This window comes from Lucilia sericata, unplaced genomic scaffold (genome assembly GCF_015586225.1).
Source record: "Lucilia sericata isolate MDLA Ls3-8-SP2 unplaced genomic scaffold, ASM1558622v1 Contig000002F_arrow, whole genome shotgun sequence".
Lineage (NCBI taxonomy): Eukaryota > Metazoa > Arthropoda > Insecta > Diptera > Calliphoridae > Lucilia > Lucilia sericata.
The window spans coordinates 1625609-1639219 of record NW_023994043.1 but is presented as its reverse complement, the minus strand read 5'-3'; the positions used below and the strand labels follow the sequence as shown (position 1 = coordinate 1639219).

At 30.8% G+C, this 13611-nt stretch overlaps 2 protein-coding genes across 2 annotated transcripts in view; both read left to right on the top strand.

Moving 5' to 3' along the window:
* LOC119616302 overlaps window positions 1-3740 on the top strand; it is a 110272-nt gene extending 106532 nt beyond the window's left edge. Inside the window, exon 14 of the mRNA XM_037972653.1 lies at window positions 1721-3740. Within this exon, the coding sequence (XP_037828581.1) occupies window positions 1721-2461 (741 nt within the window). The 3' untranslated portion in view covers window positions 2462-3740. The remainder of the gene's footprint in view (window positions 1-1720) is intronic.
* A 4338-nt stretch (window positions 3741-8078) lies between these two features.
* Window positions 8079-13510, top strand: LOC119615918. Its single transcript, XM_037971958.1, has 4 exons — window positions 8079-8383; window positions 8490-9282; window positions 9711-11135; window positions 11207-13510. Exons 1-4 carry the CDS (start codon window positions 8330-8332, stop codon window positions 12820-12822), a joined length of 3888 nt encoding a protein of 1295 aa, XP_037827886.1. The 5' UTR covers window positions 8079-8329; the 3' UTR covers window positions 12823-13510.
* The last annotated feature ends 101 nt before the right edge of the window (window positions 13511-13611 follow it).

Sequence of the window (13611 nt, the reverse complement as noted above, 5' to 3'; positions counted from 1 at the left end):
CGCGAAATGTTGATGTCTGATATAGGGTGTCTCGATAGTCCAGGTGGTATTGTGGTAATTTCAGAGTTTAACTATTTCACTCTAACCAGGCTAATGATTACATAAAGTAATTCATTGCATGGTCAATTACAATTATTAGTAATATATAATTGAGCAATAACCAATTACAATTATTTGTAATTAAAGTTTTCCCAATTACAATTATTTGTAATTACTAATTTACTAATTACAATTACTTGTAAATTGTAAAATTCACAATTACAAGTAATTGTAATTGGAAATTCCTCAATTACAATCGTTATTAGCAAAACTATATAACATCGCGTAGAAACCTTTGAGATATCTAACTTAAAACTTGAAATCGTAAATTTTTACCTCATTTCGCCTTAATTTGATGAACGTTCTTCCCATAAATACTTTTTGAATTGTTTAAATATCTCTCGTCTTTCCTGAGATATCGTCTGTTAAAGTTTTTGCTGGGAAATGTGGCAATATTTGTTGATGGAATTTAGTAAACAATGAACAGCTGTTGCATACAAAATTGTTGTTTCAAAAGTTAAGTTAAGATATCTAGAAATAGGAAGAAGATAAAACAATGGTTAAACTTTATTTTAAAGTCGACAGATTGGACTTTCAGATGATTTAAGAGATTTTATAAATAAGGATGTCAGGGTTTTTTTTTCAAATTTAATTTAAATCTGATATTATGGATAAATTCTGGGCCCAGATTCGGTTTCAGAGCAGCAATCCTTTAGAAAAGTATACTTTGGTATCCGGGTTTCATATTTTTTCAATTGTCGTTGGCCTGTGTTATTAATAAATAATTTTTTAATTGCAGAATTTGAGATAGTAATTAATTTCTTAAACCCAATTTATACAATTTATTGACCTTTTTTATGTCAAATTTACCATATTTTAGAATATAAATTCTTGTGCAAAAATGTATCTTGATTACTGCAGCATCAATATACATATATATGACTATTTAGGAGTTCTTGAAATCCCAACCGATATTTCGATATCTAAAAATGGAATGTCGCAATCAATGTTTATTGGCTTAAAAAAAGTTTTGTATAAATTTTACAAAAATTTCAAATTTCAGGCAGTTCGGATTTTAATGTGCTATTCAGATTTTGGATGAATTTTAATATAAATATAAAACCCCACCCGATGATATCTTAATTAAAATTAAAGATTATTTTTAGGCCCTAAAACTAGTCCTTAACCACACTATATACAATCGATTAATTGTCGAAACTCATAACATTTCTATATCTTTTTAATCTTTCACGTTTCATATGGTTAAACTAAACTAATCCTACATCATTTCATCTATAATCGCCATTAATGTTTCAACTATTCACTATTGTTTTCTAACACTTCACGAACTACTTATCTAATTTGTATTCACCATTTTATATCTTTAAATATCTTAACAAAATAGCATAAATACAAATAAATGAGTGACTGTTAAGAAATCGAACAAAAAATATTTCCAACGAGAATGAAAGTGTTGATTGTCCAATGTAAAAATATATCTGCCCTTGTCGTTGGGACAATACGCATCAAAATTATTATAATATTTATTTATTAAAAGAACAGATTATAATTTGCTTTTAAAAATAAGATTTTGTACAAAAAAATGCTGACTGGTTGAGGATTTTTATAAAGCTTATATCATTTATATGTATAACTAATCATACTAATTATAAATTTTCAGGAAAATCTTATTAAAAATTCACCATGGAAAGAATACTCATCAAATACCAACTATGCTTTTGATCCTTATGGGGAAACGGAGGAAAAAACTATGGCAACAGGTACAGGATCGACACAGAAAGACAAATCACGCAATCAACGTTCAACTTCGAATAGTCAACAGACCACTTTGCAAATGTCACATTCACCCACCAGCAAATCTCAAATGTATTACGACAATGCTGCAAATGGAGGCAGTGGTAATGGAGTAACACGTAGCAATGGTAATGCTACGACTAACATGCAAGAATATCGTAGCAATGGTCGTTCACAACAACGCAATGGAAATGGCAATGCTGCCAGTTCCGGCAACAATGGCAATAACAATCATTATGATCGCTACGATCGCAGTGAACGCAATGAACGTAGTGAACCCCAACATCATCATCAGCAATCATCTTCAGGTTATTCTAGAAATTCTTATGCTGATCGTGCCTACTCATTGCCACGTCAACAGCATCAACAACAATCAAATATGCAACCCTCGGGCTATTACACACAAGATCGTCGTGATCGCAGCGCCCAAAGACAAACGGCCAACGATGATCGGCGTCAATATCGTGATAGATCACGTGAAGATCCTCGTTTAGTATCGAATGGTGGTGCTGATACTCCCGACTTTTATTTCATGCCTTCGCAGCGTAAATATTCGGGTGAAGTTGTACGGGTATACGTTGATTATAATAAGGATCCAAAACATTGAGTGTAAAGAAAGGTCAAATAATAAAAACGGTAGTATGATTGATTAAATCGAAATTTCATACAAATAGGTTAATTACTATAAAAAGGAATATTTTTTTACATTATTTATCACATTCATAAAAACAAAAGTCCAAACTTATTAAATCTTAATTTAATTATTTAAAAAAATCCAAATACTCAATTTGAATTACACTAAATTAAACTAAAAATAGTAATTACTTGTTGCCATACATTTAATTTCTTCCATTTTCAGAAACCTTTAGGTAATGAGTCCCAAACCCCAATTTAAATAGGGGTTTCTGTGTTTAGTAATGGAAACCATGCTCGATTCGAAAAAAAACTGTCAACAGTTTTAATTTCCTTATGTATTCAATTTAAACAATCATACTCGATAACTTTAAAACTCTAATTCGAATACTGTCCCTTGAAAAGCATAAATTATTTCTTCCATAAAGTACAATATACATATTTAAGGTTTGGTGCAAAAACAAGTCACACAAATTAGTTTTTCACAAGTGTCATGCAGCAAAATTTTGAAAGTGACACAGTCATTTCAAATAAACAAATAATGCATAATTTTAGATTGTATTAATTTCTTTATTAACGTTTAAAGAAAAGCTAATTACTTACTTTTTTTCTTAAATTCTTTCCATGTTTTCATAAACATTTTCAACATTTATTTTTTTCGCTTTTTGTTCTTAATTAAAAATTTAATTGTAAATGTTGTAACAAAATAAAATTTTGCAAACACCTCAAATAAACATTAGTCATTTGTTAGTGTAAAACAAAATAAGTAATAATTTGAAATAAACACAATTTTAATTGTATATTTTTTAAATTTGTTTAAATAAAAACAGTAATTTACATTAATAATAAAATATTTAAATAAATATTTAAGTTTTTCACAATAACAAGTATTTCGCCATTTTGTATACATCAGTACGTACATACATATATATCAGTAACAATCAAAATAATACTCTTCGTATTGAAAGAATATCTGTAAATGCTGGTCATTGTGAAGACCCATAATATACATATTTCCGTATATATTTTGTATTTGTATGTAAATATTTGTTTTAATTTATAGTAAATAAATAATAATTAAAAATTTCAATTTTTATTGAAGTTGTTTAGTTTTAATACGTTTTTTAACTTTAAATCACCATCATTAGTCACTGATTATTACGAATTGTTTGAAAATTGTTTTTATTTGTGTATAATACTTAATTAAATATTAAAAAAACTATAATAAAAAATATTTGTAATTTAAACTTATATATATATAAACATAATATTATTTAAAATCTTTTTTAATTTTCTTTATTAGTTTGTTTTTTTTTAATAAATATAGGTAAATATGTATATATAATAATATATCATATATAATGTTAAATATTAATAAATCTATTAAATAATTTTTAATAATAAAAATAAAAAAACAACTAAAAACAGAATTAATTCATTTTCATTGGGTGCATGGTAGAATCAAGCCAATTTTTGATAACTTTTTCTAAATGATTCGTTTCAAAAAGATTTTTATAGCGTTCAAATTACATAGTGGCGAAATATATGAATTTGAAACACAGAGTCTATTATCTATTTACAAAGATCAATAATAACAGTGAGAAAATTTTAAATAAATTAATACTCTACATTATATTTAGAACTAGCTATACCCAGTGTGCTTTGCTACCCTAGAAGCAATATAAATAAAAACACATTTAAAGATTTTGAAGATTCTAACTACAATAGTTTTCAAGATACACAATATACATATTACATACATATGCCACACAAATTATTGCAAGTTCGCCAATTTTTCCGAAAAACTTGAACAATTTAATAGTTTCCCAAATATACGAAATTTTTTATTTAACTCATATGGGAGGTGTCAAGCCCCCATTGTTCTCTAAATGTTCACATAAATGTCAAAGTTCTTCATGTAAAATTTTAAGATTCTATCTCTAATAGTTTCTCACATATATTGAATAGGGGCTCCAAGCCCCCCAGATGAAAGTCCAACCTGTTTTCTACAAAATATTCAGATGTATATTAAAGTTCTTCGTGCAAAATTTTAAGTTTCTTACTGAAAAAGGTACCATAATAAACTAATTTTTGTATTTAATTTATATGGGATGTGCCGCGCCCTCGGCTGCTAATCCGCCAACTTTTTGTCCTAAAGTGGCTCCGACAGAATTTGAGGACTCTCACTGTTATACTATCTCAGATATACTGATTTAATATGTTCTTAATATGGGCGTGCCTCCTCTCCCACTTGAAATTTCAAAATAAAAAGTAGCCTATAATTTTGAAGATTCTAACCATAGAAAAGGTATACATAGAACTGAAACTGAGTATGACAAAACCTAAGTCTGCTGTCAAAAACCTAAGTCGTGAGAATGTATTAGTTGAAAAATATGTAACCCAACAAACACAAACTCTTTCGTTTAAAAAGTTTTTATATTATTGTTTGATATTATATTTCGATATTTTATGAAATAATGGTTTGAATTAGCCATTTTTATTCAATATCAGTTGACCAATGTAAGAAAGATCTTCATTCAAAATTATTTTTAATTTTAAATAAACTCATTGTGGTTGCTGGGTTGAGTCAATATTGACACTTGAAAATAATATTAAAAAAATAAAAACGATTGAAAATTTTGTTTTTTTTCTGAAAATGTTTTCAATAATTTTATGGGAAGACATAACTTTTAGCAGTGTTTATTGCAGCAGCAGGGGCTATTTTGCCAAAGGAATTGTGCTAATGCTAAAATTAACGCTTGATATGAACGATTATTGTTAATTTCAAAGCAGCCCAAATGCAGTCAAAATACACCCTACACCACACTAATGGGAACGGTATTTTGTTTACGTCTTAAAGTTCGTAACACCCGCGTCGATGTAATGATGTAATCCGCCCATAAATAAGCCTATTGAACTTTTTTGTAAGCGGTACATGCTATACAAGAATAGGGTATTTATAAAATTCGACTCAACAAATTTTATATATACGAAATTTTGACTATATATTGTTATAATGAGTAGTACATTCATTAATTAAGCAAACATCAATCTCTTGAATATAACTTTTACATTAAAAAATACTAAATAACTTATTGCTACTTACTCGCAATGTGGTAGGGTATGATGTATTCGGATACATTTTGTAGTTTCATATTTTTGTCATTTTATGTAAACAAAAATAAAAATACTCATACAATTGTATTAAATTCACACAGAACATGTACATGTGAGAGAGTAATATTTCTTATTCTCAGTTTCAGTTCTATTTATTTTTCTATGATTCTAACTATCATTTTTTACATATTGGGGATGCCACGCAAATTATTCGCAAATTTTTCCAAACTTCAATTTAGATTTTAATGTAAGCTATGAAAAATTTTAATAATATATTAGTTTCCCAGATGGGATATGCCTAGGTCCTATTAAAAGTCCACCCATTTTTCTCTAAATGTTCACATGAATGTCAAAGTTTTTCATGTAAAATTTTTGTATTTAATTCATATGGGAGGTTCCAATTTGTTAGTCCGCCAATTTATTACCAAAATATTCACATTGATGTCAAAGTATTTTTGCTCTAATAGTTTCCCAGACATTTAATTCTATTTAATTCATATGGGAGGTTCCAACACACCCCCACCACCCCCAAAATAAAAGTCCGCCCATTTTCCTCAAAATGTTCAAGTAAATGTTACATTTCTTCGTGCAAAATTTGAAGATTTTAGATCTATTCTATGGGATATTTTGTTGATTAGGACGATGCGTTTCAATGTACTAAATACGAGAAAAATAAAAAAAATTAAAAAGGTCCTCAGTACAATATGTTCAAAAAAATCGTATGCAATCCTTTTGAATTGGGTGTCAAAAATTTCGTAATTTTGAGCTTATCGCGGAAAAATAATTAAAATTATTGTTAGTGTATTTCTGGTCCACAAAACGTCTTTTATAAGGGGCATATAAATTAAAAAAAATAAAAATTCTGAAACGGACTACACCAAATGCCAAACAAATGAAAAAGTATAGTCGGGCCGACCATACGATACCCTACACCAGTTGTGAATATTAAATGTGATTTATTTTTCATAAATCGTTAAATCGACTCAGAAAGTGATTCTGAGTCGATATACTTTAAGGTATATCGGTATACTTTAAGTATATTTCGTACCGAATTCTGACCGACAACTCCACAAATTTTTCCGAATTTTCTCAGACAAAGAGTTCCGAATTCCGAGCAACCTTTCTTACGATCTTCGTTACGAATTCTGACGGAATTCGGATAACTTGTGCAGACTGTCGGTACGAATTCGGCAAAAATTGTTTAGTGGGAATGTACTAAATACGAGAAAAATAAAAATAATTTTTTTCGAATGGTCCTCAGTTCCCTACCAGCGATTGAAAATCCTGCCCTTAGTGTTATTTTTGAAAAATAAAATATTTTCGATATTTTCGAATTGAGTCTCAAAAATTCCGTAATTTTGATTTTGATTCCGGCAAAAAAAAAAAATTTTGTAGAATATTTTTGTTCCACAATATGATTTTTAATGGGTTGGAGAGGCATATTATTTTCACTTTTTATAGAAATGGGTGTCAAAATTGTCTTAGTTTTTTGCTCATACAGAAAAATATTTACAAAATAGTTTGGCATTTGGTTTAGTCGATTTCAGAATTTTTTTGAAATTTATTTGCCCCTTATAATAAAAGTCGTTTTGCGGACCGGAAATATACTAAAAAAAATTTTAATTATTTTTCCCGCTATAAGCTCAAAAAAATGTTGGTGGAGTTTTATTAAATTCGGAAGTGATGCATTTATAGTGCGTCCAAATTCTGTCAAATTAACTTAAAATTTCCTGTAAAATCGTATACTAAAATCAGATTTGATATATGTTCAGCAGTTTACGGTCTATTAAAAAATGTCTCCCAAAGTCAGTGTTTTGGCCGCAGATATGCAGATGAAGGAGTTGGAATTTTTACAAAATAAGTACGCCAATATTATTTATTACATATCGAAAAACTTTCAAAAAAGGTATGATATCCAGGGACCGTAACCGTTTTGATTTTTATAATAAAACTCAAAAAATAATAATTATTTTGGATTTTTATTTTTTTTTGGTGGAAATACTAATTTTTTTCTGATTTTTATTTTTTTGGGCAGAAATAAAAATCAAAAAATATTTTTTTTGGCAGTAATAATAATTATTTTTTAATTTTTATATTTTTGGCAGAAATAAAAATCATTGTTCGTTCGTCAGTCAAAAAATCAAAAATTTAAAAAGCATAGTGTTTTATAAAAATATAGCTCAAAACAATAAAAATGGCATCTTTAAAGTTGTTCTCCTATAATTTCTTATATTTGATTTTTTTCTTTAAAAATTCAAAGATAATAATTATTTACGATCCCTGATGATATCACAATTACAAAAATATCGCGTGAAGCCTAATATCAAATTAAAAAATCATTTTTAAATCCTAAAACATATATTTATATTTAACGGTTTTTAGTACAAACAATTTTAGTTCAAACTTAATACGTATTATATTAATCTGGCATCTTCTTTAGCACGATGACTGTCAGTGGTTGACAGCAATAAAATTTTCAGCTGTTCGATTGGGTTGTGTGTGTGTGTTTGGAAAATCTTTTGTGTTTTTTGTTTAAAATTTTCTATTTAATTCTATGGAAAACATAAGTTTTAAAATGTTTATTTGTAAAAGCCATTGAACTTCTCTTTCCGAAAAAAATAGTGAAAATTTGAAATATCCATGAAGTAATAAATTAAAGCAGCAAAAGTTTAAGCCATCGAAGTATAACAGCAGTAAAAGACTTCTACAGTCTGGCCTCGACAAAATGTCCAATAGCATATTTGCCCATACAAGAGAGGCGGTACGTGTAAAAGTGAAGGTAATTGAAATGAAATTCTAAACCTAGTTATTGATAGCAATACTATCAAATATCAAGGTTATTGAATGGTTTTGATTGTTTCTACTAAAATTATTTCGTAACACAGAAATGTGAACCAAACCTTCCACCTGAATGGCGTAAATTCAGCGTAGATCCTCAAATTACTTCCCTGGAGGTTTTGTACTCGTTATTGGCTAAGGCTTTCGATATAAAGTCGGACTTTTCCATTAAATATAAAGCATACGATCCAGCTGGTAATGAGATTTACTTGGCCGTCTTGTCAGACTGGGATTTGGATGCAGCATTTCTAAGGATTCACAATATTTCCATACAGACGTCTACGGAACCATGTCTGATGCTGCAAATAGACATTAAACCCTTCACAGAGGTAAAAGAATGGGATCCTGATTTAGCAAGTAGCCCCTCAGCAACATTGATTGTGTCGAACAGTGCTGGAGCTACGCCCACTGGTTCAACGGCTCGTGAATTGATATCACCACTGCAACAGTCGTTGGGAGTTTCCCAAAAGTATGTTCAACAGATGCAGACTAAGTTGCCTGGTCTAATAATGAATCAGATGGAGAAAACATTCTCAATGGTTCAAAAAGCATTCAATTTAAATGAGGAGACAATGGCAGCATTGCCTCCAAGACCACCATTGGCCGATAATGAGTTTCGTATGTTTCTCGATGCTTTAGGGCAGATTCAACGTTGTGATGAATTGCGTAAAGTAATATTTTTTGGTGGTATTGATCCTAGTCTTCGCCGGGTAGTGTGGAAACATATTCTCAATGTTTATCCTAGCGTAATGAATGGTCATCAACGTATGGATTATATGCGTCGTAAATCAGAGCAATATTATAAGTTGCGTGAAACTTGGAAGACGGCTATAAAACAGGGTGAGTAATAGCATTAAAAAGAAACATTATTGCATTTATTTAATAATTCCAATTTAGCATAAAAGAATCCTAAGTTTTGACACATAACTAAAGTTGTTAGACAGTTTTTGTTGGAAAACAAAACTTTTTTAAAAATAAACCATAATTAGATTTTTAAAAAAGTTAATTGCTTTAAATTGGAATTAAAGAAATACGCATTTCTTATTAGATTTATCTCTACTCAAAACCTATAATACCTACCTAAATTTCAGTTAACAAATTAATGCAATTTAAAACAGTTAAAAATTTATTAAATCACAAAATTTAGCAATCGAGACAAATTTAAGAATTTAATCATTGTCTTAGGAAACTTTTTTTGAGCTCCGAATCATAGCAAACCATTTTGATAACAAAATACCTAATCACATTTTAAAACTTGAATTTCTTAGGATATGTAGTTGGCGAACTAGCTTATGTAACGAGTATGGTGAAGAAGGATGTTTTGCGTACTGATCGTTTACATCCATTTTATGCAGGCAGTGATGACAATCAGAATATAGCAGCACTTTTTAATATACTCACGACATACGCCCTCAATCATCCATCCGTCAGCTATTGTCAGGGTATGTCCGATATTGCTTCACCTTTACTGGTGACCATGAATGATGAAGCTCAAGCTTACATATGTTTTTGTGCTATTATGAGTCGAGTGCGTGGAAACTTTATGCTTGATGGTATCGCAATGACACAAAAATTTGCCCATCTTACAGAAGCTTTAAGTTTTTATGACGCCGAATTTTGGGAATATTTAAAGGCACAACAGGCAGATGATTTATTATTTTGTTATCGCTGGCTATTACTTGAGCTGAAACGTGAGTTTCCATTTGAGGATGCATTGCGCATGTTAGAAGTACAGTGGAGTTCTCTCAAATATGAAACAAGTGTTGCTGGAGATCGCGAGGAATTGAAATTGTATGAAAAAGAATTTGTACCAACCACAGAGGCGCCAGTTTCAGCAGCTGTAGTAGGTGGTATTCCGACGCCAGCTAGTGTTTTGTGTGGAAACGGAACATCACCCATAAGTCCTTCGTTTTTAATGGCAAAGCCAAGAGAAAACGCATACACAAAGGTATGTGCTTTAAGGCGTCAAAGTTCTTCGGCTTCTCTTAATTCCCTAAGTTCATCGCTAAGTACGAGTACGAATCACTTGGGATGTATGAATGTTCTAAATTCCAAATTAGATGTGACAAAACGTCTTAATCAAAGTTTGGATGACAATATAACACGCCATGCTACACGACGTCAACGAAGAGCTTCTTCGAAAGCCCATCAATCATTGGATGAAACTAAAATGTTACAACTACTAGAAGGAGTTGAAAATCCTGTTGGTTCTATGAAAAATGAACGAAATAACATTGACGATGATGATGATGTTTTTTCTGATACAAATCATTTCAACTTTCACGATACTAATCCATTTAAGGACACTGATGAAGATCCCTTAATGAATGCGAGTCAAGTAAAGCAAATCCCTAAAGCATTTCTAAGCAGTTCGTCTTCGTCGCTACACGGCGATGACACAATATCATCAACGACTACAGGATGTGGTAATGTTAGTGGCAATAGTGGCGATGCTGATGCCAGCGTTGACAGCAGTAGTGAATGTAATAGCCCTGACAACAAAAATCTTCAGATGCCCAAAGGAATAGCAAAGTTACAAAACAAAAACATACTCTCCAACTATAATTCGGTAAGCAATATAATTGCAAAACAACTAGCGACGAATGTAAGCGAAGGTGTCAAGCGAGTAAGCAGCACCGGTGGTGGACATTTCAGAGATCTAAAGGAGAAAATTGCTGCCACAAGTAGAAAAGGTAATCAAACATTATTTTTTATTTTATATGGAAGTGGCATTACGTCGTTTTCTTTTATTATTTTTGTTTAGGTTTAAGTCTAGAGGAATGCAACGAAAAATCCCAACAAAAGCTGGTAAAAAATTTCAATGAATTTCTTAATTTTGCCTCATTGAACAAAAGTCGCGTGGCTAATGCTGAAAAAATTAGTGCCACAATATTAACAACAGATGGCAAGCCGACAGCAGCACATAAATCTAAAACACCATCGCCAACACACAATCAAACCTCACCAACACAAACTCTACATCCTTTAGTGCAACTAACAAAAAGTGGGTTTACTTCCTCCCTAGATTCGGATTCCTCATCGTTACCCGATACTACTAATAATACATGGAGCTGTTCAACAGCTGCTACAGCAATACAACAAGCTAATAATTTAAGTAGTAATAGTTTACAACTGGAGCTCAATTCTCAACTCTCTTCACTTACGCACACCCCAGAACGTACGCCAATCGCTGAACGCCAAAGAGATCAATCTACGCCAAATTCAACCAGCAAACATCAAGATCAAGGTGATTCCAGTGCCACTCCAGACGACAGCCAAGAGTTGGATTATTACCCCATGACAACAGCCATTACTCGTGAATTACGTTTGGAAGCTGAAAACTTAGACCGCCAATTGTTTGGTGATTTAATTTCCATGAAGGATGATGATGACGGAAAGAAAGATTCCACGGGTAGTGAAATAGAATATGAAAAATTGGGCAAAGATTCACTTGACATGGTCGAAGATTTAAAAGAAAATGAAATCATTACTTGTCCCGAAGTCAGCGAACTTATGATGAGACGACGTCAACGTGATAAATCATTAGCCGCAAAAAAAGAGGAAAAGCTGTCCAAGCACCTCCTGAATGGACAAATTGATAGCAATTTGAATGTACGCGATGGTGGTGGTATTGAACCTGGAGAACAAACTAAAAATAGTATGTCGAATGCTTTAAAACTAAATCCCTTTTTGGATGAAAGTCTTTTGCGAGATGAAATATTGTCAACAGCACAAAAGACCGGTAGTATTAGTAGTAGCAGTAATTTATATAATCTTCCTACAACTTCCACATCCTTGCCAGAAGTGTTGGTGCCAATATCAACAGATACTCCAGATGCAACAGCAATAGATGAAATGGCAACAACAGCTGCTGAAGACGAAGTCACTTTTTCCACAAAATCCCCACCATTTTCCAGTTCAGCAACCAATAATTCCTCACCTACACCCCGTCTACCACCTCCATCGGAGTTTGGTGGTGGTAATCCGTTTCTTATGTTTCTATGTCTCACTCTTCTATTGCAACATCGCAATACCATTATGAAAAGTAACATGGATTACAATGAAATTGCCATGCATTTTGACAAAATGGTACGCAAGCACGATGTGACCAGAGTCCTCAATCAAGCTAGACGCATGTATATCGATTATTTAAAAAATCAAACCACATACAATCCACAACAAAAACAAGAACAGCAGTCAACTATTCCATGCACTGCGCAGCAACAACAGCCAACAAGTGATGTCAATAGAAATGCAACTGCATCGACCAGTAATCATCAGAAACATTCCAAAAACATTCATCATAATTCTCACCATAATTCCTCGGTCACGATTTCATCTACATCCACATCGCCATCATTTTTTACCAAGTCATCATAAGATATTCTAAACCATTACAGGTAGAATTGTTTATGATTGACGAAACAAAAACACCAAAGATTTGTTGAAAATACAAATGGACTGTGTTTTTCACTTGTTTTCCCTTTCACTTTTGAGATTAAATAATAAATTTGGAATAAGAATACGATTTTTTTTTTATCTCCTATGTATGTGTACTTAAAGTTGACATTTTTAATTCTTTAGATTATTTACATATGTATGTATGTGTGTATTTATTTTACTATATTATATTATCTTAATATTTATGTATCATTTTTATTAAGACAAGTTTTTGTATCTAATTTTAATTAATTTATTCTACTAAAAATAAAATCAACATACATATGTATAACATTAAGCTTTAATTATTTAACTAACGGTTATTCTTAATCTTAAACAACACTCAATTAAAACATTTTACGGCAACAACTAAGCAAGAGAACAAAGTTAAAAAACTCCATAGAATTCCTCCTCACTTACTTTATACAATAGATTTATTATAAAATGTATGTGTAAATTAAATAAAATTGGAAATTCTAATTCAAAATAATATGAATTCAATATATACAAACAATAACAACAATACTATAAATTAGTGAGTAAGTAAAATGTAAAAAAAATCCACAACACACCATATTTCAAATTCGCTTTTAAAATCAATAATAAATTTAATTATTTATCGATTTAATTAAAACATTTATTTTTGTCAATTTATTACTATTTACAGGTTACGGTAATAAAGTAATAAAGAAAATGTAGTAACACAAACCCAGCAACCAGTAAAAAGTT

Excerpts from the sequence above, each read along its gene's own strand:
- LOC119615918 (XM_037971958.1), top strand. The coding sequence starts at position 8,330 with ATGTCCAATAGCATATTTGCCCATACAAGAGAGGCGGTACGTGTAAAA. Across the intron at positions 9,283-9,710 it reads GAAGACGGCTATAAAACAGG|GATATGTAGTTGGCGAACTA; the intron begins GTGAGTAATAGC and ends TGAATTTCTTAG. Across the intron at positions 11,136-11,206 it reads TGCTGCCACAAGTAGAAAAG|GTTTAAGTCTAGAGGAATGC; the intron begins GTAATCAAACAT and ends ATTTTTGTTTAG.